The sequence below is a fragment of the Pneumocystis murina genome, assembly GCF_000349005.2.
Source record: "Pneumocystis murina B123 chromosome Unknown supercont1.10, whole genome shotgun sequence".
Lineage (NCBI taxonomy): Eukaryota > Fungi > Ascomycota > Pneumocystomycetes > Pneumocystales > Pneumocystaceae > Pneumocystis > Pneumocystis murina.
Genome location: NW_017802368.1, coordinates 21,721 through 44,310, shown reverse-complemented (window position 1 = coordinate 44,310; position 22,590 = coordinate 21,721). Strand labels below are relative to the sequence as shown.

The following is a 22,590-nucleotide window of genomic DNA, read 5'->3' as shown; positions in this document are numbered from 1 at the left end:
CGAGACGATTCCTCTGACGTTAAAAAAATGGTTAGCCTTACATTAAAGGCTTTTCTGCAGAAAAACCTTCAAAAAACATGGAGAAACTCTGTATTATTAAATCCTATGATTGCTGGTTTTTTTCAGTGAAAAAAACCTTAAAAATAGCATATTTTAACGTTTTATAGAACGAGCGGTTAATGTATTAAAATTAAATATCTACAATGATGCAACAGTGATTGAAATGGGTCCTGGTAATTCTTTTTATAGTGTATTTTATGTTCTTATTGTTAAAGGACCGGGAATGATGACGCAAGCTCTTTTGAAAACAATTAAACCTAAACTTTATATTTTAATGGAGCCTGATAAGACATTTCATCCATTTCTTAAGGTAGAAGCAGGGTTTTTTGTATTTTCTATGTGTTTTTTATGCAATGAATAGGAAATTTGCAAAAAGGCCCCATCCAATGTTATTTTGACAGAGTTGAATGGTTTTTTATGGTCATCATACTCTCAGTTAGAAACACAAGGGTTACTTAAACCAGCATACCAGCCGATGGATCATATTCATACATCTCTTTTATTTGTAGCACATCTTCCACATGGAGTTTTAGGCGAACAACTACTTGCACAATTTTTGATTGCTTGTTTTGATAGGCTCTGGATTCATCAATATGGGCGAGTACGTATGTTATTATGGGTTACAACGTCATTAGCAAGAAGGTTAATGGCAACTCCGGGAAGGCCAGGAAGATGCAAATTGGGGATTGTTAGAGAATCAGTTGCTGAATGTAAAACTATTGTTGGAAATAAAGATATTCCGGGTATATGTCCTGGATTAGAGACATTACCAAGAGATTTTATCCGAGAGGTGAATAAAATATGTCTTTATTATTTTATTTACAAATAATGGTAGAAAGACTTAATATTAATAGAAATGATTCCATTACCAAAAATTCCGATTAAAGGTAAGCATCAAATGCTTTTTCCCAATAGAAGCTAATCATAAATGAAGCACCACTGGATTCGTTTGATTATGTTGTCAGACATCTTTTTGTTTTAAGAAAGACTCCTCTTATAAAAGCAATCAGGTAGTTTTTATTTGTAAAATGATCATATTTGTAATTTTTCTTATCAGTACTCTCGGTCCAGGCGCCGAAGTATTAACAAAAGAATTACCCTCATATTTACTTGAAAAAAAAGTAGACGAAATAACTCGGGAAGAATTTGATGAAATTGGACAAGTTTTTGATAGATGGCCATTTAGACCTAAAATATTATTTGATCAATGGGTAAATGATAAAGAAGAATGCTCGAATACAATAGGAGGCACATGAATTTCGTTAATAATATTACAAAAAAAAACAGATTGCATATGATAATCCAAAGAGAAAATTAACATTAAATTATTGAGTAAAGGATTTTGAGAAATGATTATTCTATGTTTTCTCTCCTTTTTCCGACTCATCTTTTCTTGGTTTCATCTCTATCAAGTTTTTAAATTCAGAATAATTGTTTTTACTTGATCTTTCAAATTGAATTCCCCATATAGAAAGTATCCATGCAAAGCTTGCATGAATTTGGACAAAAATATCCTATTTTCAATATTTATATCATAAGTACTATAAATGAACCGGTTTTACCTGCATATCAACTAACTTTGCTAGACTTTGAGGCATACTAGAGCTATCGTATTTACGCAAAAATCCTTCAGGACTTCTTTTAACTTCAACACTATTTCCTTGTATATTTCCTCCATCAATGCCAACTAACACCATTTTTGATTTAGTATCTAAACGATGAACTAAAATTTCAAATTTTTCAATAATAAATCTCCATGCTCGAGATAAATTTGTTTGGTTCTGCATTAAACATATAAATGAGTACCACCGTTTTAATCCTCTTGCATATGGATCTGCAAGCCTAAAAACATATGCAATAGTATATCCAAATGTTGCATCCCCAAACAAAATAGGACCTGTTTTTCCTGGTAAAAGTTCACATGATAAACTACGAACGCAGGCATGTTTTAACGCTGAATTCTCATGAACAAATATTGGACGTCTAGTAGAAATATATAACACTTTATGATCTGAACTTTGGGTCTTTAAAATAGGAAACCCGTTTTTATGGACTGTTAAATCTGTTGGAACTGAAAATTGACAAGAAGCACATGCTTCTTCCCTTAAAAGAACACCTTCCGAGCTGTTTCCATTCTTGTTATCTTCCATAAAATCTACAAAGGAAGTCTCATGATGTGAAGAAATTGCTTGTGTACAGAAAATAGCTGTTGGCCCATGAATTTCACAAAAATGTGCCAAAGAAAGCTTGAAAAAATGAAAATTAGTAAAGAAAATATGATAAATAAGGATATTACAATCATATTTACTTGTTTTCCATCATTTTTTGCCAAAAAAAACGATATATTTTTCTCGGTAAAGATGGATGCCGATTTAAGGTTACACGCGGTAAATCGCCGCTACTTATTTTCAACGTCAAATAAATAAAAAATTGGTTTGAGGGGAAAATTGGGCTAATTATTAGGAAAAGATGTCTTGATTATGCACTTAATGAGTTTTTTTCTATACGTTTATACTATATTCTTTTTTTCAGGGCAAAATTATGTCTATTTTTCGAGTAAAGCTTGGTAGATTATGGGGACAATATATACCGTATACATCAAGGAAAATTCTTAGGAAAAAAGCACAGTTTTCCTGTAACTTGTTTAGTTTAAGGTTTTATCCAAGAGAGGATTTTGAAACATATTCATTAGGAGGAAAAAAATTTGAAAAAAGTTCATTCAGAATAGATAAACGATTAGATGTATATTACCTTAGAGGATTGGTTCGAGTAACGGTTTTGACGTCTAAAAAGAACATATCTAATCTGTCATGTGTGAGATCTAGAGTACGGCGGCGTTTGAGAGAAGCAGTACGTCAAGTTTTGCTTTATCAAAATAAGAAAGGATTCCCGTATTTGCCAAGTATTTGTTGGTTTTTTTTTTAAGTAAATACTAAATTTGTTGAGTTTCTCCATATGATTTGTATTTCGTGGCTACTATAAATGTGTTATATGAAGAATGGGGAACATTGGTTGATTATGTAAAAAAGGGATTACAGAAAGCTCATGAAGCGTTAAATACAGAAAAAGGGTCTGGAGGTTTTGTATCAATGAAAATAGATGATATAGAGTCACTTTCATTTGATTTAAAAAATAAAGAAAACTTTATTGACCGAAATCTTTCTACTTTTGATGTTAAATCGATAGTTAATTTGAGAAAACAGAATAAATTTTCACAGTGTGATGAACCGATGAGGCTTTTGTTTATTCAATCTGTTTTGCGATTATCTCATTGTCCTAGAACATCAATTGTTGCTCTTTCTAAAAATATAGACATTTTATTAGAACATTACAAATTAAGAAAGATTACGCCATTTGATATACAGATGCTTCAATATGTTTCTAGGACAGGCTTATATTTTCCAGAATTAATATCTGATTAATAAAACATAAGGAATATATAGTTATATATTATCATTTAATATAAGGGAAATTTGGTTATTTGGAATAAAGTAATATATTTTGAAGCCAATAAATAACTTTATTGGCTTTAAATTGGGACTGATACAGCCTAGAACTAATATGTTGAATAGCATTTGTATATTTTCTTACACTTATAACCAATTAATTGTTTTATATTTTTATGATGAAAAAGGTATTTCAAAAATCGAATAATATAAATTAGGTTTTAACAGAAAAGTGTAATAAGTTCAATTATCATTTTAATACATATAAAATAAATAAATTGATAAATGATTTTTCTGAGAAGGTAGAAATTTAGGATTAGACTTTTGATGATTTAAAGATATTAGTCAAAAAAGATATTTTTTAAATAGGAAAATTAAGGTTTTAATTGTATTATTTATTTGTGATATATGTATTGAGTTATAGATTTTAAATTATGTTACAATTTCATGTATAGCTTCTTTTTTATCTCCTTGTTGCCGGCGAGTAATAGTTTGTGTTAAAACTTGGGTCCGAAAATTTAAGCCTCTCGTACGTTCAATGATTTGCTGATATATGGGTTGAGAAGGATGGTTCATTGTAATAATACCCTTAAAAAAGTTAGTATATATGATTCGACTATATATATTTACCTCTTCAAAACCTATTTTTGCATTTAAGTCTACAATATCATCATGAATAAATTTAACGATTTCTGTATGGGAAAAGTTTAAGCGTTTTGAAAGATCACTAATATTTTTTAATAATAAAAAAATGAAATATATGCGTACTCAATATTGATGCGTTGGTAAATTTTGCAATAGGCTTCTATCATAAGGTAGTGTGCAGAGTTAATGAAATCTGAACATGTTGCCACCAAAAAGAAATCGTTTTTTAATACTTTTTCTGCTTCTTTAAGATTATTTTGCGCAACTTCAAAATCAAACTGAATATATAAAGCATTAATGAATTCGATAATAGGATCTGTATATTCGTATAATTCTTGATCAATGATTTTTACTAATTCTTTTATACGACGTTGATAAGACATTGCATTACGTGATCGTGATCGTATTGTAACAACTGCAACAGTTAGATACCTTAGAATCCATGGACATGCTGTTTGAATTGTATTGATATATGGAGGTAAAAAAAATAGCTCACAAAGGGCTTCCTTTCCTGCTTCATGATTGAAAAAGGGAAAAAGAGACCAATGAATTAGCCATGTTCGATGTTTAAGTTGAAAAACGGGGCTTGAAAAGCTCTAATATGTATTGTTAAATAAAAGTTGTAATAAACCTAATTTTTAGAACCTTTGTATCAATAATATCTTTTAATTTATTGATTTCTTCCATTGCGCGCTCCCAATTAACTGTTAAAATTTCTGATGCTAATTTTCCCCATGTTGCAGATATATTCATGTCATTATCCATAGACTAAATATATATCAATTTCAATCCATCATCAGTAATTTTCATTACTAAGGCTCTAAAGTGATATAGAAGATCTACTGCGCTTGTATAATTACCACAATTATATTGAAATTCTCCAAGTTTATATAGAACATTAATCATTTCAACAGTTATCTAATTCAAGTTATTAGAAATATCCTATTTTCTCTACTTTTCTTTCGAAAAAAAAAGAAAAACATACTCCATGTGTATCTTTCAGATATTGAAGATTTTGTGCTTTATCTTGTCTTAACGCTGTAATTATTTCATGATTTTCAAGAACTTCTAAAACTTTTTGGCTCTCCTTATTAAGTTTTGAAAATTCTTTTTCTTCTTCTTCTTTTTTTTTATCAAGTTCTATTTGGCTTTTAAAAGTTGGATCTTCTGTAGTCATTTCTTGGCATAAATTTATAATATAATCTGTCATATAAGTCTCAATCAACAAATTGTATTTTTCCCTAAGAAGATCTTTATTAGGATATATCTTTTTTTGCTGTAAAAACTCCAGTAAAGGAAAAATTAAATGTTTGTCAAGATATGGCAACATACGTGGAACCAAGTCATATTGAGAAGGATCTAATAAAATTAACCAAAAAGAAAACAAAATCTTAATAAATATAATACGAAAGGATTCTACTGATGCTGTATTATCTGATTCATCAATCATTTTGTTGTAAATATAAAGGTTAAAGGATTGACTAGATTTTTAAATACCGGTGTCGAACTTTGTTGAAAATCTGAATTGGTTAAAAAGCGAGAGAAATACATAGAAATACAATAAAAATGAAAATATCATTGAGATTGATTTTAAAGAATGAGTTGTTCTTTTTTTTCAGGAAAAATATGAATATTTTTAGTATTTTTTTCAAAAAAAAATAGTATTAATAATTAACTTTTTTTTTAGAAATTACAGAAATAAAGTATAGGTTTGCTCGATCTTTCTTCTCTAGTATTCCTTTAAGAGCTTATTTTGTTCGTCGGACTCGATTTGGATCTTTACCTGTATATTTAGATATTAAAGGTGGAGGAACAAAACATTTAACATTAATTAGAAAAGTAGAAGGAAATGCTCATGTAATATGATTAAAATTTGAATCTTTGTCTTATAGTATTAGGAGTTATGCAAAAAATTAGAAAAAGATCTTAAATTAAGTCAAAAAGAATTGTTTGTTAACAATTTAACAAAACATGTGATTATAAAAGGATCAAGAGTAAATGAAGTCAAAGAAATCCTTATTAAAGATGGATTTTGATTTAAAAATGCAGAAAAAATACAGTAATGAACCCAAACATAGATAAATATATACAATTTTATAGCACCAAAAAAATTAACTTAAAGGAAATTATTGTGTTTCCTCTGCACAATTCCCTTCTACTAAAGACCATAAATCTTTTATAATCATACCATCCATATGTGGTGTAAGAAGACTCCCTAAAAGTTGTTCTTTTTTTGATGTTGTAGAAAATATATGACGAGGTTCATTAGGCGGTTTTTCTTCCTTGGCTTTTTCGATCAAAATACGCAAAATGTTCATTGTTCGCCTAGCAAAACGAGAAAATGGGTTTGATTCGATATTATGGATTTGATTTGGTAGTTGGCCACCTCCAATAGAACTAAGTAGACATGCAAGTTTTACAAAGCTATCAAGAAAACTATCATCAGATGATAATATGGAATGAGCGAGATTATCCTCTTTTGGAAAAATATTGATAATTGTCTCTGCAGCAAGCGTGCAATGTTCAAGTAAAGCGAGTCGTACTTCGCATGTATGAATTGGATGAGTTAAAGTAGAAATAGGTATCGGTGATATACAAAGCATGAGTGCTCGGATAAAAATGTTATCCCTAAGGCATTGTTTCGAAGATAAAAAAATCATGATCTTGGCAAAAGTATGTCGGTTTGGAAAACTTCTTGCGAAAAGTTTTGCTAGCGTATCGATTGCAGCTGGAAGATATGGATGTAGTGTTGGATTGTATGGTGTAAAAATAATTTTATCAGGATTTAAGCAAATGTTTGAATCTGGGGAAAATGCTGTGATTAAACGAATTATTGCTATTGCGGTAGATTCATTATCTATAAGAATATCCTGAGAAATATTTGAAAGAAGAATGATTAAATCTTTTGCTAAATCTAGCCGTTGACGATATGATATTTCAAGAATATTTGTTTTCGATATTAATATGATTAAATGTTCTATTAAGATGAGCAATGCATTGTTTTTTGCCATAACATTTTGATTCTCTTCTGCAAAAGTTAAATTTCTTAAAATTGTTGTAATACATAAAATTTTCTCCATTGATCTAAACCTTCCATAACCTTGGCTGCCTGGCCGATAATTAATCGTTAAATCATCTATTTCATCATAATATAAATCCACCATTTGTTCATAAGATGATATTGAAATTGTTTCATCTGCATTTTTTACATCTGGTATCAATAATTGGTATTCTTCATCTGCTATTTCTATAATGCTGTCCAATAATTCATCACATTCCAGTAATGGTAAACACCATCTTTTATCCCCCGTAATAATAGTGAGAACATCAAGTGCTCGATTAACTTCTGAATGTAATCTTGATTGAATACTCATTATTAAAGCATATATATTAATAGTACCTAATTCGTGTAAAGCGGGTGGTCTGTATCTAAGATTTTCAAGATCATTGCTCATTCGTGTTATTAATTCCATGTCAAATCCCCCATATGTATCAACTATTCGTTTTTTTGGCTTATACTGCTGTGTAAATGTTGACTGTGATGACAAAATAGTTGGATGAGAATTAGATGGAACTGAATTGTCTGCAATAGGTATAGATATCGATTGTGGTATTGATTGAGGCACTAGAGATATTGGTTGTGATACTGGTTGTGATACTGATTGCGATACTGGCTGTGATACTGGGTGTGATATTGGTTGTGATATTGGTTGTGATGTGGATTTTGATGGTAAAACATGTTGTGTTTGAAAATGAAGTAAAGCCTTGTTTGTTGTATTATAACTAGTATTTTTTTCTTCATTTTTCTCTTGAACTATTCCATGTTTGTATTTATTTGAAATAGCCTGTTGTTTCATTAATAGTTGTTGATTATATATCCATGCTTCTTCATATGCTGCAAGATAATTTTTATAGCATTCCGAAAGCTGTTGACCAGCATTTGGTATTAAAGTTAAATTAATTCCAAATGCCTGCGCAATACTTCCCCATGCATTTGCTTGTGTTACTTTGTGAGAACCTCCTAAACGCATAACTTGAATATAAAGTACAGCAAGATTGATTTGTTGATCACCAATATATGGATGCGCATTAATAGATATACCTCTTTTATTCATAAACTCTATCAGTGACGCCATAAGACTATCTATGGTGCTAGGTTTTGTCTGTACAATAGGACCTACTCGTCCAGATAATGTTTGGGTTCCTGATATACCTTGCTGAATTGAAATTGATGGAGAACAAGTTGACGGTGAATAAAATGAAGGTTGAATTAGTGTAGAAGAAACTGATAAAGATTGCGTTGACATTTGTGGTGATGTAATGGTTGAAGGTGCTGGCTGAAATGAGGTTATTGAATTAATTGGTGTGTTGATTGGGCCACTAATTACATTATTGATGGGCATATTGATTGCTGGTAATGTATTTATTGATCCACTGGTTTGTATATTGGTTGAAGATGGTACATAGGCTGATTCAACAGGTCCTGAAAAAGATTGTGTGCCATAACCAGGCAAGAGTCTATGCATCTGCATATACTTTGTGTTTGTTTGTCCTGCCTTGGCAAATGGCGGATAAACCAGCTCTGCTTGAGTAACATCCGTTTCTTGTCCAGGCAAAAACATGGGAAATGGTTGTGGTTGTTCATAAATAGGTGCTGTCCATCCAGAATACATCAAATCATTTTTAAACTGCTTAGCCGAGTCTAGTGGCGCTTCTTCCATTAAAGTAACAAATAAAACTCTTCAATTAAAAGATTTTACTGTATTTTGAGTTTTTTTTAAGTATTTTGTTTAAAGATTTTAATTTTATTTTAAATTTTTAATATTTGATAAATAATTTTATTGATCTTTCTAATTAGTCTTATTGTTTACAACACCATTCTATTTACTTTTTAAGGTCTTGTCTGTTGCGAAGCTTTCAAGATAACGGCTTATCAAAGCACCTGATAAGCCGTGAAATTAAAAGTTCAATATTTTGAAATTGTAAATAAATCAATATACATATTAATCAATAGACTAAAGAAAAGCTAGTGAATACATAATAAAAACCCTATTATATGTTAAAAAGGGAGTTATTGGCATTTATAAGGTACTTGAATTACGAATTTACAGGAATCAAACTCTGTATTTTAGCTTCAAAACTTAGTCGATCCGTTTTTTTTTCACGAGATCGATTTTCCTTTTGAAAAATAAAAAAAGCTATAAACCGTATATTTTATAATAACGATGAAAAAATAAGGGAAAATCATAACAGAACCTTTAAATTATAGATAGGCTTTTAATTATGTATATAAGACATGAAAGGAATGGATCAATTGTAAGAAGAAAGAAAGTTTAAATATGAGTTTTTAAAAAATCTTATTCTGTTTTAAAGTTTAAAATAATTGATATTAAGAATCGAATTTAAAAATATATGTATTTAATATAAAAATATATATTTTAGTTGATATTATTTTTTAAGTTAAAAACCACTGTTTATGAAAAGTGTTTCAATGATTTCTATTAGAATTTATGTAATTTATTATTTTATTAGTGTATAAGTGTTATTTTATTAGTTTTTCAACGTTTGATTATTTTTTTGAGTTTATTAGATGTCGCAAACCGAGTCTCAAATCCTGAATACGTTTCTTGTGTCGCCATCAAGTTTGCAGGAAACGGTAACACTTAATACGTTTGTATCATTTTTTCCAGCCTCTAAAAGGTTAAGGTAAGGATTTTTTGAATTATTTTTAATGTTTTTTAGATCACATCCAGACATTCCTATTTTATATCGTTCATTGCAAGCGCAACGAAGTGCGCTTTGTCAAATGGTTAGGAAGAATATCCAGCTTGAGTGTAAACTTGGCATGCAATCAATGAAAGTTATGGATGTAGAAGCAAATGTTTTGGAGGAGAAAAAGGAGGAAATGCAAGAGGTATGAAGAATGATGTATTGTTATACGTGTGAAAACACGTTTTTTTCTAGGTTTTAAGGATGTATTTCTGATAGGAAATAGTTTACAATGAAATCTTTGGCGTTGCCGGAGATGCTTAAACAAATGGAAGAGGCCGTAGAGAAAATGCAGAAAGAAATAGAGCAGCTTGGTAAAGGATGTGATGATTTGTTAAAGAATATGAAGACGTATGTTTATTTTTTTGTTTTTAGGAAATGTTAAATCTATATTAAAGGATGGTTAGTGAAATGAATGATTTTCAATATGGTAAGGGAAGTTTGGATCGTTCAGAAACAACAATGGATGGATTAAGAGTAAGTATATGAAAATAATAAATGAATTGTTATTGAAATTTGGTGCAGGAATTGATTGAAACATGTGAAGAATTATTGAAAACTTGCGAAAATGTATAGCATAATGTAAAGATTGGGATTTTTTAAGATATGAAGAAAGAAAGCTAAATTAATGTTATTGGATGGATAGATATATTATTTGATGTAATATTAAATAGAAATGATAAAGGGATGTGTTATGCAACGATAATTGTTGACAAACTCTAGCGAATATTAACGGTTTCTATGGGAACGAAGAATCATTGCTTTGGCATTAAGTTTATATATAATTTAATTTATATGCATTTTTTGTTATTGCATTATCTTTTTTCAATAGGATGTTTTCTCTAATGCTTAGATATGGTAAACCTTAAATACAGATGAATGTTATTCAAATAGAAAAATATATTTCATATATTAAATTTAAAATATCTTTATCTCAAAAGTTGTAAATGCCTCATAATTATCTATTATACAAGTAAATTTAGTCGCTAATTTTTATTATATTAGCTTATATTTTATATTTGAGTATAGCAAGGTTTTTATTCTTTAAACTAAATGTATTCTGAAAATTATTACTACGAATATAGTGCTTTTTTGAATAAAATAATGCTTTTAAATAAACTGAGATTATTGTTTTCCATATATATATTTTTAGATAAATGATTGATAATATCTATGAGTTATGTACGTATTTATGATATGACAAAAATATTTTGAAAATTGGTTTAAACTATAAAATATATTTTATAATAATTGTTAAATTATTTAAAGAATTATTCAGATAACATAAAAATAGTTTAAACTCATAGTATGGGAATAGAGGAGGTTACATATATAAATGATATTTATAATTATTTGATTTTTTTTTGAAAATCGTAAATAATAATTTATAATAAACTTTTTTTATTCCAATTATGCTTTTACAAGGAATGGATAATATTCGATGTTATATATAAAGATGTGTTTATATAGAAAATTGGGCTGTATAGGATTGTGAATGTAAAATGTTTGTGTTTAATTATAGACGTTAATATATTATATACTCAACTTTATTATTTGATCTTAAATATTTAGAGTATTTTAGTTAACATATTATTTCTTTTTTAAATTCTATTCTGGCTTTAAAATACTTTTGCATCATATTTATCTTTCAAATACAAGTGAAATTGTTTGCTTAACGGAATATGTATATCTATTAAAATAAGACAACCATTAAAATAATTTAAATATTACTGTTTTATCCTTCTGATTACATCTTATATCTTACATCTTTAATAATAGTAGGCTTATTCCAAAAAACGTGAGTTTAGTGATTTTAAATTATGGGATGTTGTTTTTCTGTTTCGTATAGCCAAGATGTTTTGCGATCCAAAGAAATTGAATCATATCTTCGTCAGGATCAAGAACGTATGTTTTTTAGTAACATATACGTGTTTTGATGCTAACTTTGTTTTTAGAAGCATGTCATGAAGCCAAAATATTATTATTAGGTAGATTGAATTAATATGCCTTTTGAATAGATTAAACATATTAATTAGGCGCTGGAGAAAGTGGAAAGACGACAATTTTGAAGGTTCATTTTTTCTTTTAGTTTATTTTGGTTTATTTTTTTATAGCAAATGAGGCTGATTCATCTATCTGGTTTTACATTGAAGGAACGCGAATACTATAGAACAATTATTTTTAGCAACATGTTGCAGTCTATGCGACTTATTATTCAAGCTATGGAAGAATTTGATATTTGTTTTGAGCGACCAGAAAATGAAGTAATTCGATTAAGTTTGTTTTATAAAATCTAATAAATGTTTATAGCAATATCTTGATTTGTTATTGCAAGAACGAGAATTGACGGATAGAGAGAATCTTCCTCCAGAGTATTATAGACCTTTTATATCTTTATGGGAAGATGCAGGGGTAACACGTGCTGTTAATCGTGGAAATGAATATGCTTTGCATGATAATTGCTTTTAGTAAGAATTTGTATTTTGATGGATTTCCATTTAAGAATTAGTTTTTTTGAAAACATTCATAGGCTTTTTGAAAGGAAATATATCCCTACAGACCAAGATATTTTACGATGTCGGTTAAAAACAACAGGGATTACGGAAACATGTTTTAAAGTATCTCGATTAACGTATCGGTTAGAATTGTTTCTTTAACTTTGGTTAGTTAAACTCATTTGTATTATAGAATGATCGATGTAGGTGGTCAAAGATCAGAAAGAAGGAAATGGATTCATTGTTTTGAGAATGTGACAGCTGTTCTTTTTCTTGTTGCTATCTCTGGCTATGATCAATGTTTGACAGAAGATATTGGTGCTGTATGTATTTTCGAATGGGTATAAATTAGATTAGTTAATGATTTAGAATCAAATGCAAGAGGCTCTTGTCTTATTTGATTCAATTTGTAATTCTCAATGGTTTATCAACACATCAATTATACTTTTTCTTAACAAAATCGATCTTTTTAAAGTTAAGCTTCATGTATCGCTAATATCGAATTATTTTCCAGACTTTAATAATGGTATCTCTTTTTATAAAATGTGTATTTGTTTATATTTATAGATAACCAAACTGATTATCGCGCTTCTTGTCTTTTTTTTCGGCAAAAATTTTTGAAACTCAATAGAAATCATCAAAAAACAATTGTAAGATATTTCTGTTTTATTGTTTTTTAATTTATAAGTAGTATACACATTTTACAAACGCTACAGATACAACGCTTTTGAAAAACGTCATGATTTCTGTGACCGATATTATATTTAATCGAAATTTACAGAATTTAATGCTTTAAATTTTTTGTGGATATAAATGTCTAACCGTTTTTTTAATTAGTTACGCAAATATTAATTTTTTTAGATTTTTTGTTATGAATATCTAATATTTATTTTTTATTATACATGTTTGTTAACAATTATTTTATATAAATTAAATATTTAATTAATATATATCTTTTCAAAATTTTAGATTTATTGAAATATTGTTAATCATTATAATATTTTAAAATAAAAATAAATAGTATTTCATCTGAAAGACAAAAATTCTCCATTAAGAAATATATTCCGCGGTTTTCAATATTATTTCCTGTTTTTATTTTGTTTTTTCGAAATTAATCTATATAGACCTTCAATTGATCACTTATACACTCGATATTTCAATATTTGGATGCAAAAAAAATACTAAAATTATTAGAAAAAAAAACATATAATAGAGCAATTTAATTTGTATGACATCAAAGACGTCATCCCCTCTTTTTTTCCCTGAATCTTCACTTTCTGCTCCTCAGGAAAATGATGCACTTGAGTCGGAAAATTCAATTCCTAAGGCATTGATGCAATCAAGTAATTTTCAGATATTTTTATAGTTTAATTTGATTTTCCACTAACTTCTCATAAGATATTTCTTCTCCATTGCTTTACACGTCTTCTCCGAGCAAAAAACTATCATCACATCCATCTGTCGCATATAGTTATCCTTCAAATAGAGATGGCCCTGAAAAGCCATCGTATGCTTTTTTTATCGAATTTTGATAATTTTTAATGATTTAAAAGATTACTTTCCACTACGCCTCGTGCAATGCGTCGTGGAGATATTCATCCTCGTTATCTCTTATCAACACCTCTCCAATTTACGACAGGCACGCAAAGCAGTCAGCTAACATCGGATCTACAGATGATAAGCACGTTTGACCCTGTATCTGAAAATACGGGTGAAATGGTTCGGGTTATTTGGGGAACGAATGTTTCTATTCAAGAAAGCATGAATACGTTCAAAGCATTTCTTAAGCAATTTAGAAAAAAGTATCGGATGGCATTTGATGGCGAAATTAATTTAGATGCCAGTGGAGATGCATTGTTGTATGTTAATATGTTGAAACAAGTTATATATATGACTGTTTTTCCATTTTCTTATCTAATATAGATGTATGATTTGGATCTTACTAATTTGAATCTTGATGCGCGAGATTTAGAGTGTTATCCACCTACTAAGAAGCTGCATCATCAATTGCAGGCGTATCCTCAAGAAATTATACCTATTATGGATCAAACAATTAAAGAATATATGCTTGATATGTTGATAGACGGCCGTGCAAATGAGACAGAAATTTCAAAGGTGGAAAATAATATTTATAAGGTAAGGCCTTTTGGCCTTTCTAAGACAATAAATATACGGGATTTGAATCCTAATGGTATGAATTTCATGTCTTTTTGCTCATGATTAATTGAAAAGATATCGATAAGTTGGTAAGTATTAAAGGGCTGGTTATTCGTGTTAGCACTATTATTCCGGATATGAAACAAGGTCATTTATTTATTTATCGAAATTTTTATTAATAGTTATTTATAGCATTTTTTCGATGCGATGTTTGTTATCATACAGTGACTGTTGAGATTGATAGAGGAAGAATATCTGAACCAACTCGTTGTCCCAGAGAAATATGTTCTTCTGACAATTCTATGCAAATTGTTCACAATAGATCGGAATTTGCCGATAAACAAATTATAAAACTTCAAGAAACTCCAGGTGATAATAAATTTTTATCAAAAAATATTATAAATTAACATAAGATAGATGTTGTACCGGATGGACAGACTCCTCACTCTGTTTCTTTATGTGTTTATGATGAATTAGTGGATTTTGCAAGAGCCGGAGATAGGATAAAGGTAACAGGCATTTTTCGTTCTGTTCCTGTTCGTATAAATCCACGTCAAAGAACTATTAAATCTCTTTTTAAAACATATTTTGATGTTGTTCATATTCAGAAAATAGACAAAAGGAGAATTGGCATAGATCCCTCTATTCTTCAGGCAGAAATTTCTGAATCTATTTCTATAAATACTGAAGTTCGTAAATTTACAGAAGAAGAAGAGGAAAAGATAAAGAAATTAGCAAGAAGTCCTGATCTGTACTCTATTTTAACAAAGTCTATTGGTAAGATATTGATTAATAAAGGATATTTAGTTAATTTTCTATAGCTCCTAGTATTTATGAAATGGATGATGTCAAAAAGGGGATATTACTTCAGCTTTTTGGAGGCTCAAATAAGGAATTTCTTAAAGGGGAAGCTCCGCGGTTTAGAGGAGAGATTAATATATTATTGTGTGGAGATCCGTCTACTTCTAAATCACAGTTTTTGCAGGTACTTAAAAAATAAAAATATGAAATAGTTATTAAATTTCTTAGTATGTTCATAAAATATCCCCTCGAGGGGTTTATACAAGTGGCAAAGGAAGTTCCGCAGTTGGTTTAACTGCTTATATTACTCGTGATCAAGATACAAAACAATTGGTTTTAGAAAGGTTGTTATTATAAATTCAATTACATTATAACCTGATGACAACAGTGGTGCCTTGGTTCTTTCTGATGGAGGAATATGTTGTATTGATGAATTCGATAAAATGTCAGATTCAACTAGATCGGTTTTACATGAAGTAATGGAACAACAAACTATTTCTATTGCAAAAGCTGGGATAATTACTACTCTTAATGCGAGAACGTCTATTTTAGCATCTGCAAATCCTATTGGAAGTAAATATAATCCAGATTTATCTGTTCCTCAGAACATTGATCTTCCTCCTACTTTATTGAGCCGCTTTGATTTAGTTTATCTAATTTTAGATAAAATAGATGAATCTAATGATAGACGTTTAGCACGTCACCTTGTTGAAATGTATATGGAAGATCGAGTAAACGAAAGCAAGAGTTCTTTAATTGTATGTTTTTTATTATAATATATTTTTCTAATATTTTTAGCCATTTGAATTTTTAACTTCTTATATTTCTTATGCTAAGCAAAATATTCAACCAGTATTAAGTAATGAAGCTGCAGATGAGTTAGTAAAGGCGTATATTGAAATGAGAAAGTTGGGTGAAGATGTTAAAGCATCTGAGAGGAGAATTACTGCGACAACTAGACAATTGGAAAGTATGATTCGTTTAAGTGAAGCTCATGCGAAAATGAGGTAAATTATTTGTGATATATATATTTTTTTTATCTATGTTTTTTTAGGTTAAGTAATGAAGTTATTTTGGAAGATGTACAAGAGGCTACTCGTCTTATGCGATCTGCTATTAAAGATTATGCTACAGATTCATCAGGAAAAATAGATATGGATCTTATCTATACTGGCGAAGGTATTGTCCAACGTCGTGCTAAAGGTGATCTTAAACGTGAATTGCTCAAATTATTAGAAGAAATGTCTGCACATGGCTCATCCATTAAATTTGTTGATCTTTTCAAGAAGTTTAGTGAGCAAAGTACAGTAGAAATTAATTTGAATGAATTTAATGATGCATTGCGATCTCTTGAGACTAATGATTCTATTCAGATTCTTGGTGAAGGTTCCAAACGCATTTTTCGTAAGATTTCGTAAGTAAAAATTGAAAAAAAAGATGTAAATTAGGGTCAAAATGGTTCAAAATAATGTAAACTAGGGGCTCAATGGCCATAGAATAGAGTTTTTTGTTTTTATCTATTAGTATTGTAAAGTTTCTTTTAAATGTATCTTCTTGGATACTGGACTTGTTTATCAAAAAGTTGGCTCTTGTTAGGCAAGATTTTATAGGATTATTATTCAATTTTCTTATTAGGTTTAAACCCATATAAATTTACATTGAAAAAAAGTTTCAACGATCTTCATTAGTAGAGGCGACAAAATAGTTTTTTATAACAAATTATTGCTTAAAGTTAAACATTTTGTGTATTTTTTGACAGAATATGGCATATTTTACCTTTTTTCCTTATTTATTTATTTTTTTTTGTTTTTTTTTTGTTTCTCAGCATTTTATTAAAGCTTCTGACGTATTGAATTTAAATGAGGTAGCTTTTAAACAAACGATTCAGAAGCCAGGTATTTTTCTTGTTGAATTTTTTGCTCCTTGGTTAGTATTTTTTGTTTTTTAGCATTTTTATTAATTTGCTTTTTTTTTATATAAACTTATTTTTTATAGGTGCGGTCACTGCAAAGCTTTAGCTCCTGAATATGAAACTGCTGCTACTTTACTAAAAGAGAAGGTTTGCTTATCCTTTTTTGATTTTTTTTATATTATTTTTAGGGAATTACATTGATTCAGGTTGACTGCACAATTGAGACACATCTTTGCGAAGAATATGATATTTCGGGTTATCCCACACTTAAGGTATTTACAAAGTTATTAAAAATATTATTTTTTTCTTATTAAATCCTTATTCTTCAAGCATTGGCTTTTGCTAGTTATTGTTTTTTCTTTTTGTAAATAATATTTCGTTGCTTATTCTTTAGATCTTTAGAGACGGCAAACATGAGCCCTATGATGGTCCTCGGAAATCGAGTTCCATTGTTTCTTTTATGATAAAGCAAACATTACCTCTTATAACAGAAGTAGATCGAGAAAATTTTGATTTTTTTAAAACTTCAGATGAAATTGTGATTTTAGCATTTTTGGATAAGGAAGACAAGGCTAATGATATCTATACCAAACTTGCTACTACATATCGTAATAAGTATGTTTTTGGAATAACATCAGATGTCAGTCTTGCTAAGGAGTTCAACTTGTCACTTCCAGGTCTGGCTATCTTTAAAACTTTTGATGATCCTGTTTCTGTTTTTAAAAAGGATTTTGAGTATGATTCTCTTGAATTATTTCTTCTTTCAGAAAGTATTCCTTTATTTGGAGAACTTGGTCCTGATACATATCAACTTTATATTTCCAGCAAATCTCCTTTAGGCTGTGTTTTTGTAAGTTCTGATCAAGAGAAAGAAGTAATGAAAGATCTTTTTGTTCATTTTGCAAAAAAATATAAGGGAAAGTTGAATTTTGCTACAATTGATGGAAATTTGTATGGTGGACATGCAGATAATCTAAATCTGAAGCAGAAGTGGCCGGCATTTGCTATTCAGGAAGTAAATTCTAATAAAAAGTTTCCATTTGATCAAGAAAAGCTTCTTACGAAAGAAAATATTCAGCAATTCTTAGAGGATTACTTTTCACAACGACTTGTTCCTTCTATCAAATCAGAACCTATACCGGAAACACAGGAGGGTCCCGTAACAGTTGTAGTTGCAAAAAATTTTCGAGAAGTTGTAATTGAATCTTCTAAGGATGTTCTTGTTGAGTTTTATGCTCCATGGTATGTATTTTTTGTTATTAAATGAGTTTTTTATATTAATATTTTAAGGTGTGGACATTGTAAAAATCTTGCACCTAAATATGAAGAGTTAGCTAAAATCTTTTCTTCTAACTCGGAATTAAGCTCTAAAGTGTTAATAGCTAAATTTGATGCTACAGGTTTTACTTGATAACGTTTTTTTTCTATAGGTGTAATATGTTTTTAGCAAATGATGTTGAGGATAATTTAGATATTAGAGGATTTCCAACGATTTTATTATTTCCTGCTTATGATAAAGGAAATCCTGTTGAATATAATGGTCCAAGAACGGTGAATGATATGATTAATTTTATTTTTCAAAAAGGAACCCATAAAGTTGATGCATCTAAAAGCGTTGATGATAAAATGGATGAGAAATTACGGGATTCACTGCCTATCTTTGATCATGACGAACTTTAAACAAGGGAGTATTTAAATATTATGTTTTTTTTGAAATTTCATATTATGCTTTATGTATATTAACTAATTTTTGTCAATTTATTTAATTTTTATATGTTTTCAAAATGTTTATAAAATCTTTGTTCGATATTTTGCAAAATATTTGTATTAATTTTTGAAAGTGAACTGCTGCATGCTTTTTAAAAGTATGCTTAATTATATTTAAATTACTTCTGGTATATTCTAAGGACTTTTAAATAACGTCTATTCTAAATTCATAAAATATTACTCTATAAGAGATCATACGAATATAGATATGTATGTTAGTATCTCAAATCATAGATGATGCATTCTAATTAAATACATATTAAGTAATCAAATTGAACGTGCTAAAAACTTTCTAACTATTTCTTTTCTGGAAACACATTTAGAGATTTTTCCACTAGTATATCAAGTTTAGACCCATTATCATCAAAATACTCATCATAGAAAGGACTTTTAGAATATTCCGAGAAATACGATGGTTTTCTAAACCCTATATAAGATGGTTTAGTGAATGAACTCGGTGTGCTTTCAATACTATAATCTCCAATGCTCTTCATATCTTTATAATATGTTGGTGTTACGTTGTTTTTATTTTTTTCGACTTTAGATGATGCCCAAAGAGAAGATAAAGGTAAAGACATTACGACGAGCGCTTGAGTTAATGAGCTAAAACCTGTTATTTTTACTCCAAAATCGATAAGAATGAGAATGGCTATAAAATAATATTAGAAATAAAACAGAATGTGACAAAAAATACCAGGGATGATCAATGTTTGACAGCTCATAATAAATATAATTTGTATTGGTCCAAATTCTTTGACTCCCATTTTATGTCTTCGATAAATGGTGATAAGCAATTTATAAATAAAAACAATACATCCTATAAATATACTAAAAGCAAAAGATATGCGTGCTACTGTATAAGGCCAGGGTGCGCCCCATACACCGCTATGTCCAAAATGTGTTTGAGATAAAACTGCCATTGAGTTTTGAACAGCAGCTAAAATCCAAAAGGTTATAACGATAATTATTATTATAGAAAAAAATATTGTCAATGGTATCTGTAATCTTTTATCAGTTGCATATACTACTCTAATTTGAATGAGAAGAGAAAGTTCGATGAACAAAATAATAAAAATTGGAATACATGATGCGATAATTGATATATAAAAGTCTTTTTGCGACAATAATTCAAATTCTCCAAGAAATTGGACACTATAGCTTACCCAGGTGCCTGACAAATAAGCACATTGAAGACATGCTCTTATAAATACTGTTACTAATCCACCTATGTTTAAAAAGAAAAGCAATGTTTTTCTTTTTTCTCTTTTTGATGTCAACATAAGGACAAGTGCCAATAATAAGCTCATTGCACATTGTGCTGAAAATATCATAGACGTTTGAGCTCTAGAGAGTGAAAATTCATCGAAATCCGATAATAAAAATGGAATTGTTTCTCCTTTAGAGTTCTTAAGAAATATTGTCTGGTTTGTTGGAGAAAATGCCATTGCGAAGATGCAGATAGAAGAATTCTTCAAGCCTATATGTAAAAAGTTGCTCTTTCTTTGTTATAAACATTTTTTTATTTTTAACTTTAATGAGATGCTGTTGGATCTCTTATTTTTAATAAAGCTAGCCTAATCTATAAAAATGGCTATCATTGATTTATTTTATTTTATAATCTAAATCTAACAATACTTATTTATTCCTCAATGATTATGATTATTCTTTCCACGCTAATTTACTCGCCACCAAATTTCTCTTATATATAGTTTCATATATAGAATAAAATTATAACTTTTATTTGTACCACTCTAAGAAAATTTTACTATCTTATGAGGCTGGTTTTTATTAACTTATTGTATTTTTCCTTTTATTAATATTTTACTAAGATTTCATGGTTTACAGTATATACGTTATATATATATATATATTAATATATTGAATTTAAATTTATCTTAAACATATAATATGAATTTTGCTTGAAGCTATGAGTTTTTATAGATAAATGAAGATTTTAGCGTAAGATGTAGGAGATATCAAAGCTTTTATGATATATACATGTTTTTAAATGGGTCATATATTTCTATTTACAGACCAAATTTTCTTAATATTTTATGGGATTAAATGTTTTAAATTTTATTGATAATATTGCATTTAAAATTATAGATTTTGAGATAAAGGTTTTAGAATGTATATATTTTGTATAAGATATTGAATGAAATGTAGCGGAATGTATATGAAAGACATTCAATTTATCGTATTGGTTATTTAATATAATTTATATACTTTATATGTGCGTTATGTCTACTCGGTAGATTTATATCTTTTCTATTTTTCTACTTCGAATGTATATAACCTTCGATTTCTTAAGTGAAAATTATATTTGGAAGGTAAGGTTTTTTAGGTTAAATCATTCTTATTAGAAAATAATATTCTTTAAAGCGACTTCGCTTCTTATTCTTTTGAAGAAAGATTTATCTAATAGGTTTTTTTTGTTTTGTTGAGCTGCATGTTAGTCTTTCTTTTAGTAATTTAAAAATAACCAGGTGATTTATAAATAGATCCTAAAATAAATATTTCAGCAGTATCGTAGCATTTTTTTCCTGTTTTCCGGTACTATAGTAATGGATCCGAGTTTAACAGTTCAAGATTGTGGTCATAAACGTACTCATCGACGATCTGGTGCTGTTTCTTTAGATTTGGGTTTTAAAGGGATATTTAGCAATTCTAAAGACTTAGGAAAAGCATCATCTTCTACCTTGGATGAGGCGATACATGATCCGGGATCTTGTACTGTAAAACAGAAGAAGCAAGATAATACGGAAGAACTGTTAGTTTTGCCAAACGCTAGGACTTCAAAGAAACGGATTGGGTTTCATGGATGGTTTTGGGCTGAATCAATTTTATCATTAGCATATTTATATTTTGGAGGATCTCATAAAAAAAAGGTTTCTGAAAGTTCTGGGCCCGTTGTATTGAATGTGGAAGAGCATGCACCACCATCATCTATTTGTAAAGTGACTTTGCAGCCTTTGATTGATTTGGACGCTGCTCTTTTAACGAAGCCTAATTCATCGCTATTTACTGCTTCAGAAAAATTCCAACGTCCACGTAGTGCTACAGTGTCTTCACCATATTTTTCTGAATCCGGCAGTACTTATCATAGTTCTTATAGAAATGGCTATACTCTTAAGCGAAAAATGAGTGTAATTATTGAAGATGCTGATATGATTTCAACATCATTGCTTCCTTCGTCTGAACGTGTTTCTAATACTCTACAAAATGTACAGACAGCTACAGAGCAGTCTATGCAGGTTGTTCCAACTGATGGGAAAGAAGCAAATGTTTTTGAAAAAGAAGATATTGGGCTGAATAGTTCTAAAAATGTTTTAAATGATGATAAGTCTATAGTTGATATATATGATTTTTTTCCTGTATCTCATGTTGGAGATACTATAAATCATGATAATACTCTAATAAAAATGAATGAACAAGGTATTTCAAAAAGTATAAAGGGAAAATGGAAATGGCGTCGTATATTGGGCAAATTTTTGAAGCAAAGAAATAGATGATACTTGAAAGGTGTTGTTTTCGTTAT

The 22,590-nt window shown here is 29.2% G+C and overlaps 12 protein-coding genes across 12 annotated transcripts; 8 read left to right on the top strand and 4 right to left on the bottom strand.

The window, feature by feature from the left end:
• Positions 1–223: 223 nt before the first annotated feature.
• Positions 224–1,367, top strand: PNEG_03158 (hypothetical protein; the record flags this gene model as incomplete). Its single annotated transcript, XM_007877029.1, has 6 exons — positions 224–233; positions 276–370; positions 422–850; positions 896–947; positions 995–1,070; positions 1,118–1,367. The coding sequence occupies 6 exons, from the start codon at positions 224–226 to the stop codon at positions 1,314–1,316; spliced, it is 861 nt and encodes a 286-aa protein (XP_007875220.1). The 3' UTR covers positions 1,317–1,367.
• A 51-nt stretch (positions 1,368–1,418) lies between these two features.
• On the bottom strand, positions 1,419–2,410 carry PNEG_03157 (hypothetical protein; the record flags this gene model as incomplete). The annotated part of the gene is made up of 3 exons (XM_007877028.1): positions 2,357–2,410; positions 1,623–2,306; positions 1,419–1,574 (listed from the first exon to the last, which is right to left on the bottom strand). The coding sequence occupies exons 1-3, from the start codon at positions 2,360–2,362 to the stop codon at positions 1,419–1,421; spliced, it is 846 nt and encodes a 281-aa protein (XP_007875219.1). The 5' UTR covers positions 2,363–2,410.
• A 172-nt stretch (positions 2,411–2,582) lies between these two features.
• On the top strand, positions 2,583–3,549 carry PNEG_03156 (hypothetical protein). The gene is made up of 2 exons (XM_007877027.1): positions 2,583–2,962; positions 3,007–3,549. Exons 1-2 carry the CDS (start codon positions 2,602–2,604, stop codon positions 3,480–3,482), a joined length of 837 nt encoding a protein of 278 aa, XP_007875218.1. The 5' UTR covers positions 2,583–2,601; the 3' UTR covers positions 3,483–3,549.
• A 336-nt stretch (positions 3,550–3,885) lies between these two features.
• PNEG_03155 (hypothetical protein) lies at positions 3,886–5,601 on the bottom strand (the record flags this gene model as incomplete). The annotated part of the gene is made up of 7 exons (XM_007877026.1): positions 3,886–4,094; positions 4,137–4,233; positions 4,275–4,747; positions 4,797–4,919; positions 4,965–5,069; positions 5,137–5,510; positions 5,559–5,601. 7 exons carry the CDS (start codon positions 5,599–5,601, stop codon positions 3,939–3,941), a joined length of 1,371 nt encoding a protein of 456 aa, XP_007875217.1. The 3' UTR covers positions 3,886–3,938.
• A 176-nt stretch (positions 5,602–5,777) lies between these two features.
• PNEG_03154 (hypothetical protein) lies at positions 5,778–6,187 on the top strand (the record flags this gene model as incomplete). The annotated part of the gene is made up of 3 exons (XM_007877025.1): positions 5,778–5,790; positions 5,839–6,008; positions 6,050–6,187. The coding sequence occupies 3 exons, from the start codon at positions 5,778–5,780 to the stop codon at positions 6,185–6,187; spliced, it is 321 nt and encodes a 106-aa protein (XP_007875216.1).
• Positions 6,188–6,277: 90 nt separating this feature from the next.
• Positions 6,278–8,980, bottom strand: PNEG_03153 (hypothetical protein; the record flags this gene model as incomplete). The annotated part of the gene is made up of 1 exon (XM_007877023.1): positions 6,278–8,980. Exon 1 carries the CDS (start codon positions 8,870–8,872, stop codon positions 6,278–6,280), a length of 2,595 nt encoding a protein of 864 aa, XP_007875214.1. The 5' UTR covers positions 8,873–8,980.
• Positions 8,981–9,741: 761 nt separating this feature from the next.
• Positions 9,742–10,645, top strand: PNEG_03152 (hypothetical protein; the record flags this gene model as incomplete). Its single annotated transcript, XM_007877021.1, has 5 exons — positions 9,742–9,851; positions 9,894–10,065; positions 10,147–10,271; positions 10,319–10,397; positions 10,446–10,645. The coding sequence occupies 5 exons, from the start codon at positions 9,742–9,744 to the stop codon at positions 10,494–10,496; spliced, it is 537 nt and encodes a 178-aa protein (XP_007875212.1). The 3' UTR covers positions 10,497–10,645.
• Positions 10,646–11,625: 980 nt separating this feature from the next.
• PNEG_03151 (hypothetical protein) lies at positions 11,626–13,211 on the top strand (the record flags this gene model as incomplete). The annotated part of the gene is made up of 11 exons (XM_007877020.1): positions 11,626–11,652; positions 11,700–11,825; positions 11,876–11,908; positions 11,957–11,991; positions 12,035–12,184; positions 12,231–12,388; positions 12,430–12,558; positions 12,609–12,738; positions 12,785–12,941; positions 12,983–13,065; positions 13,107–13,211. Exons 2-11 carry the CDS (start codon positions 11,741–11,743, stop codon positions 13,209–13,211), a joined length of 1,065 nt encoding a protein of 354 aa, XP_007875211.1. The 5' UTR covers positions 11,626–11,652; positions 11,700–11,740.
• A 380-nt stretch (positions 13,212–13,591) lies between these two features.
• On the top strand, positions 13,592–16,825 carry PNEG_03150 (hypothetical protein). The gene is made up of 12 exons (XM_007877019.1): positions 13,592–13,758; positions 13,814–13,922; positions 13,969–14,296; positions 14,339–14,606; positions 14,648–14,719; positions 14,765–14,941; positions 14,990–15,349; positions 15,394–15,557; positions 15,602–15,717; positions 15,762–16,131; positions 16,172–16,380; positions 16,428–16,825. Exons 1-12 carry the CDS (start codon positions 13,644–13,646, stop codon positions 16,789–16,791), a joined length of 2,652 nt encoding a protein of 883 aa, XP_007875210.1. The 5' UTR covers positions 13,592–13,643; the 3' UTR covers positions 16,792–16,825.
• Positions 16,826–17,135: 310 nt separating this feature from the next.
• PNEG_03149 (protein disulfide-isomerase domain) lies at positions 17,136–18,965 on the top strand (the record flags this gene model as incomplete). The annotated part of the gene is made up of 6 exons (XM_007877018.2): positions 17,136–17,299; positions 17,369–17,432; positions 17,474–17,557; positions 17,680–18,527; positions 18,576–18,685; positions 18,733–18,965. The coding sequence occupies 6 exons, from the start codon at positions 17,136–17,138 to the stop codon at positions 18,963–18,965; spliced, it is 1,503 nt and encodes a 500-aa protein (XP_007875209.1).
• Positions 18,966–19,325: 360 nt separating this feature from the next.
• On the bottom strand, positions 19,326–20,497 carry PNEG_03148 (hypothetical protein; the record flags this gene model as incomplete). Its single annotated transcript, XM_007877017.1, has 2 exons — positions 19,326–19,701; positions 19,747–20,497. 2 exons carry the CDS (start codon positions 20,495–20,497, stop codon positions 19,349–19,351), a joined length of 1,104 nt encoding a protein of 367 aa, XP_007875208.1. The 3' UTR covers positions 19,326–19,348.
• Positions 20,498–21,616: 1,119 nt separating this feature from the next.
• On the top strand, positions 21,617–22,564 carry PNEG_03147 (hypothetical protein; the record flags this gene model as incomplete). The annotated part of the gene is made up of 1 exon (XM_007877016.1): positions 21,617–22,564. The coding sequence occupies one exon, from the start codon at positions 21,617–21,619 to the stop codon at positions 22,562–22,564; it is 948 nt and encodes a 315-aa protein (XP_007875207.1).
• Between the last annotated feature and the right edge of the window lie 26 nt (positions 22,565–22,590).

Excerpts from the sequence above, each read along its gene's own strand:
- PNEG_03150 (XM_007877019.1), top strand. The coding sequence starts at position 13,644 with ATGACATCAAAGACGTCATCCCCTCTTTTTTTCCCTGAATCTTCACTT. Across the intron at positions 13,759-13,813 it reads TAAGGCATTGATGCAATCAA|ATATTTCTTCTCCATTGCTT; the intron begins GTAATTTTCAGA and ends ACTTCTCATAAG. Across the intron at positions 13,923-13,968 it reads GATGGCCCTGAAAAGCCATC|ATTACTTTCCACTACGCCTC; the intron begins GTATGCTTTTTT and ends ATGATTTAAAAG.
- PNEG_03156 (XM_007877027.1), top strand. The coding sequence starts at position 2,602 with ATGTCTATTTTTCGAGTAAAGCTTGGTAGATTATGGGGACAATATATA. Across the intron at positions 2,963-3,006 it reads AGGATTCCCGTATTTGCCAA|TTTCTCCATATGATTTGTAT; the intron begins GTATTTGTTGGT and ends AAATTTGTTGAG.